The sequence below is a fragment of the Malania oleifera genome, chromosome 5, assembly GCF_029873635.1.
Source record: "Malania oleifera isolate guangnan ecotype guangnan chromosome 5, ASM2987363v1, whole genome shotgun sequence".
NCBI lineage: Eukaryota > Viridiplantae > Streptophyta > Magnoliopsida > Santalales > Ximeniaceae > Malania > Malania oleifera.
Window position 1 is genome coordinate 85,589,157 of NC_080421.1, and position 5,870 is coordinate 85,595,026.

Below are 5,870 nucleotides of genomic sequence, written 5' to 3' on the forward strand. Positions count from 1 at the left end.
GCATGCGATTTCTTGAGGGTGAGATGTTTCGCTAGCTCTCGGCAGCTGCCGATAATCATATAGTAGCGTGCCACGCACGTGCCGACATGCTGCGATTGATATGTGGGACGCTGTTCTGCGACCTCTCGGGGAGTTATGCACACTTGATGTTCCTTCCACTCCTCGTGGAGCGAGCAGAGATACGATAGTACAGATGGGGCTCTACGACGTTAGCGTGGCTTTACTGGGAGATGTGCCACGCTGCTGACGTTTCCCACTCCCAGATCGGAGGAGCACTCCGCTTATTGCAGGTTTGGGCGTAGGAGAGATTCACGTCATTAGCTCCTACGTGTTGCGGTCTCTGGTGTCTTATTTAGAGGAACCAAGACGGACGCCCGATTGACCCAACTCCACTCGCATGGAGGTTAGTAACTCCACTTACAATCCATTCTTGGTATGAGTGCTACGAATATTGAGTCGTAGTACGTATTAGTCGTTACACCTTTTTCACCTACGTTTTATTTTGTACAGGTGGAGGGATCAGTTGTTGGCGCCTAATGTTGCGCAACGTACGTTGCCCTAGTACATATTCGAGCTGGACATGCACTGGAAGCATGAGGTAGTCTCGGTCATGTGTATTGACCGTATTTTGCATACTTTGTAGATATCCCTACCCACCTCTTACATTTACCATATGTTTACGAGCAGTTTGTATGGGTGCCATACACGGATGACATTTTAGCCGACCTATCGACTGATTATGCAGTTGGGTCCGACCTCTGGGTTACCCGAGTGCCACTCATATGTTTTCATATTATCGAGTGGCATCTCCCAGACCGAGTGATGCGTCAGTTTGGCTTTCGACAAGGCATCCCAAACCGCTTCTCTACGTCAAGGGTCGATGTACGTGGGGACAACCTACACAAGATTGATGGTCGCGGTCGGGGGAACATGGGTTAGGCTGCCGAGCATGCGATGTACGTAAGTATGTGGGGACATAGGCAGGACTACATCGTACAAGGAGTAGAGGCGGACAGCCTGATGGGTCTGGAGGATCCGTATTACATGCGGTACAGGTCGATCACACGTTGCTTCATAGACAGGACCGCGGCGGTCTACATGAGCCTCGTACGAATACTTGAACGCAGTTTCTTACCGTTTACATTAACATTTCAATGTCGTAACCACTATTTTTGTATGCTGCAAGCTGAAGTATTACACCAGGTTGATGTACTATCATCAGACCCCGTTGTGAGCGATTTAACGAGAGCAAGTTTGGACATAGTCTACGAGGACGGGTGACGGATCCCTATCCCATGTCGGGCCCCGGCACCACGAGGAGGTCGAGCAGCTCCAGTACGAGGTGGTCGAGTAGCTACCTTCAGTCTTCCGTCGAGTCTAGCCTTCTCGCTGCCCATTGTACATGCGGAGTACGTATTCGGGCCGTCCGCACGTTATCCCCCATCGACAGCCGCCAATATTGCAGGCCCCTCCAGTAGACCAGCGGATTATCGATCTGACTCTACCGCCACCCTGTCGATGTCGTACCTACTAGATGACTCTCTCGATGCGGAGGAGTTGGACGCACCCGCGTTGCCACCTCAAACTCATCCAGAGATTTCATACGACATAACTCCCCGTCCGCTTCACGTGGAGATAGATTATCCAATACCTATGGGTGAAGACGGCGGACATACAGCACATCAACGTGACTGGACGCCAGACGTGGACGAGTAGCCAAGTGAGGGCAGACGTAGACGGTAGCCACCCCGACACCAGAGACGACCTCCCTGCGGCACCGAGTAGGCGATGATCGTCGTATTATTTCACTTGTTCAACATGTATATGTTCATTCTTTCATTTGTACATCATGTATATGTTCATTTGTACATCATATATATGTTCATAACTTCATTTGTACGTAATGTATTTGTTCATTACTTCATTTGCACATAATGTATTTATTCATTACTTCAATTGTACATCATGTATTTGTTCATTACTTCATTTGTACATAATGTATTTATTCTTAATTCTGAATGTATAGAGGACCCATATGTAAAGTGGCAAGCATGTTAATTTGTTCATTTGAAGAATGTTTTCTTTGCACAGGTGCGTGGATGGATATACTCAATTTGTAAATAGGACTTTGCCGAAATTATTATAGTATTTTGATAGGTTGAATGTATATGAAACTTGTGAATGTAACGTTGTGAACATACTGGTATCAATTGTATTTGAAGAATGTTTTCTTTGCACAGGTACATGGATGAATATGCTCAATTTGTAAACAGGACTTTACCGAAATTATTATCGTATTTTGATAGGTTGAATGTATACGAAACTTGTGAATGTAACGTTGTGAACATACTGGTATCAATTGTATTTGAAAAATGTTTTCTTTGTACAGGTGCGTGGATGGATATGCTCAATTTGTAAACAGGACTCTGCCGAAATTATTATAGTATTTTGATAGGTTGAATGTATACGAAACTTGTGAATGTAACGTTGTGAGCATACTGGTATCAATTGTATTTGAAAAATGTTTTCTTTGTACAGGTGCGTGGATGGATATGCTCAATTTGTAAATAGGATTCTACCGAAATTATTATAGTATTTTGATAGGTTGAATGTATACTAAACTTGTGAATGTAACGTTGTGAACATACTGGTATCAATTGTATTTGAAGAATGTTTTCTTTACACATGTGCGTGGATGGATATGCTCAATTTGTAAACAGGACTCTGCCAAAATTATTATAGTATTTTGATAGGTTGAATGTATACGAAACTTGTGAATGTAGCGTTGTGAACATACTGGTATCAATTGTATTTGAAGAATGTTTTCTTTGCACAGGTGCGTGGATGGATATGCTCAATTTTTTAAGAGGACTCTGTCGAAAGTTTTTTAGTATTTTGATAGGTTGAATGTGTATGAAACTGGTGAATTTAATTTTTATATGCTCAATCTTCTTAGAAGATATATTACTTTTGTAATAAAGTTCCTAAGTATAAAACTAAATTGATTTTTTGAAACCTTAGCTTCTAACCTTAATGCTAGTTCCACTAACTTTTACCGCAATTCCATTCCATAAGTCATAAACGTAATTGCAGAGTAATTAGTACAATTGTAAATATATTCTTTATTTTTGTTTATAGGTATTAAAGTGTTTTCCTTTATTCATTTGACATTTTCCTGATTTTTATAATTGTGTTAAGTAAATTAGTTAACATATAATTTCGTATCATCTAGGCATTTCCAAACTTTGATGTCTTTATAATTAATAATCTTAGGTATCAAGTCCATTAGCTTCCAATGTCTTCATGATTCTAAGCCTCTTCACCGTGTTAAGAAACATCCTATATACAAACCAACAAACATATGTTTACCATCTAAATTTCCAAAGACAATATTGTCTTTTCCAATGACATAGGTCTCTGCCTGTCCAAAGTACCTAGGAACTTGAATGAAACAGGCCTTAAAAGCATGGTCCAAAATGTTTAATATTACGTTACTAGTAGTGCAGCTACTGCTCCTACACCTTAAAATGTTGCTCGAAATAGACCAGCTAGTCTTCCACAAGGCTAGTCTTGTCATTTGATGGGATGCCATTTAGGGCTTAGTAGTGCATATACAAACATCAGTCATAAATATGTGCATATATACACACAAAGACTTATTCACAAAAACATATATACATAAGTATAAATATATTGTACTAGTATAATCATTTAAAACAAAACGAAAGGTGCATACTCCCAAGGAACATCTCGTACGAGCATCAGGTCCCCCTCCTTATCTTCATAAGTGAGCACAAATTCGGATGATACATTTAAAAGCTTGGTGGCCTTTCTTGATTGCTCACTGTCTCCACTCGAACCTAGTTACACAATCATAATTACATTTTAAAACTAGAAAGGAATTATCTATGCAACTCATTACTGTCCTAGTCCTACTAATTTGACCTTGATTATCAAAATGTTTATGTCATCTTAAACCACTTGGTTCTAAAAGTTAGTCGTTAGATTGAGGTGCAACAATGATTTAACAATAGTTTCACATCATAACATTTAAGATCAAATTTATAGAAAATAAGTAAATTATACATTAGTGATAAAAAAATATAAAAAAGAAAGATTACACTCACGAATGGAAGTGATGCATGTGGTTGGATTAGCGAACATGTCCTCCCGTGCTTGGGCTAAAGTCTCATATATAGAAGAAGCATTTAGATCCACTTTCCTCCCTATTGACAATCCATCCATGTTAACCTTAACAAACCTAAGATGTCCTTTTTCCATAGCAACAGTATTGTTCTTATTGCTACCATTGTACACTTTTTTCTTTGAAATTTGCTTCAATTTATCATCCTCGCATGTCTTATCTTCTTTAGAGGTCAGAGTCTTTACTTGGTTAGCCAAGTTGTTCATCCTATAAGCCATATAGGCGGTTTCCTTACCTGGTTAGCCAAGCATGCTATTCATCCTATAAGCCATATAGACGGTCATCCCACAACCTTACTGCTCCCAAGGAAAAAAATTAATTATAGTAATGACTAATGAGTAATATATTAGTTGACACATGGAGAGAGAAAATAATGGAGGCAGCCATGATCCCAATCCTTTAACAGTCCAAATTAATGGAGGCAGATCCCAATCTTTTAGTTATCCTCATGATCAACATTTTATTCTCTACTCTTCATCATTCCAATTTTCTCAGTAATTTAAAAAAAAAAATGATTAACCCTTAATAGAAGAAAATCGAAACACCCATATCAGCAAAATAAAAATGTCGTTAGAATTTATAGGGAAAATGGTGGAATAGAAACAGAAAGAGAGAGAGGGGATAATAAAGGAACAAACACAAAATACGAAATGCCAGAAATGCGGAAATTAAAATCCTAACTCCATCAAAAGGAACAGTATGATAAATTGATGGATCATCGGCTCTCTTTGTGCCAGAGATAGCGGCAACAAATGGAACATGTTAATATTTAAATATTTCCTACTCAATAAAATATATAAAGATTTCCCTATTTAATTAAATATAATTAGTGTATATTTATAGTGTATGACTGTTATATTAATTTTTTTTTTATAAAAATATATTTTTAACTAAATTACAAACTGTAAATTTTTATAAGTGAAAATTTAAATTAATAATTAATTCTTCACTCAAATAATTCAGAATTTAATTAACAATGAAAACCTGGTGCACAAAAAATCTCGCTACTTGGAGTAGCGAGATTTAAATGTCATGCCCATTCTCGCAAAGACGCATGACAACCAAATCTCGCTACTTGGAGTAGCGAGATTTGCTTAAGGTCAACACGTGACAAATCTCGCTACTTGGAGTAGCGAGATTACGTCAGAGTCATTTTGGGAAATATTTCCCAGAAAGGGGTATTATTTAATATATATTTTTTTTAAAAAAAGTTAATTCAGGAAAAAACTTGAATGATGGCAGCTGGGTTAGTACTCTGACAAGTATAGGCAGGGAAGGGGTTAACGAGCCGAGTTCAAGCGGTCGTAAACAAGTATGATTAAATGGGTTTGAGATTTGAGTTAACCCATTTATTAACGAGCCACTAATATATATATATGAATCCATTTGTTTAATAAATGGATGATAAATGAGTAATCTGTTTAAAAAATAATTTATTTATTTTGAAAAAAAATTAAATAGGCCTAGGCCCAGCCTCACCAAGTTGAGGGCAGTCCATAGAAGAGCAAAAGAAAGACTATGAAAGGAATTAAGGAAACCATTTCGTCGGAAGCAGTAAGTTTTCAAATTTCAACCTCTTGAAAAGTGTCGTCCTACTACTTCAATTTCTACCTCTTCTTGTTCTTGGCTTCTCAACAGGTTTCAAATCCCTTTATTTTTGGGAATT

At 38.0% G+C, this 5,870-nt stretch overlaps 1 protein-coding gene across 1 annotated transcript; it reads right to left on the bottom strand.

Moving 5' to 3' along the window:
- Nucleotides 1-3,269: 3,269 nt before the first annotated feature.
- On the bottom strand, nucleotides 3,270-4,422 carry LOC131156030 (auxin-responsive protein IAA13-like). Its single transcript, XM_058109483.1, has 3 exons — nucleotides 4,122-4,422; nucleotides 3,737-3,860; nucleotides 3,270-3,339 (listed from the first exon to the last, which is right to left on the bottom strand). Exons 1-3 carry the CDS (start codon nucleotides 4,420-4,422, stop codon nucleotides 3,270-3,272), a joined length of 495 nt encoding a protein of 164 aa, XP_057965466.1.
- Nucleotides 4,423-5,870: the final 1,448 nt, after the last annotated feature.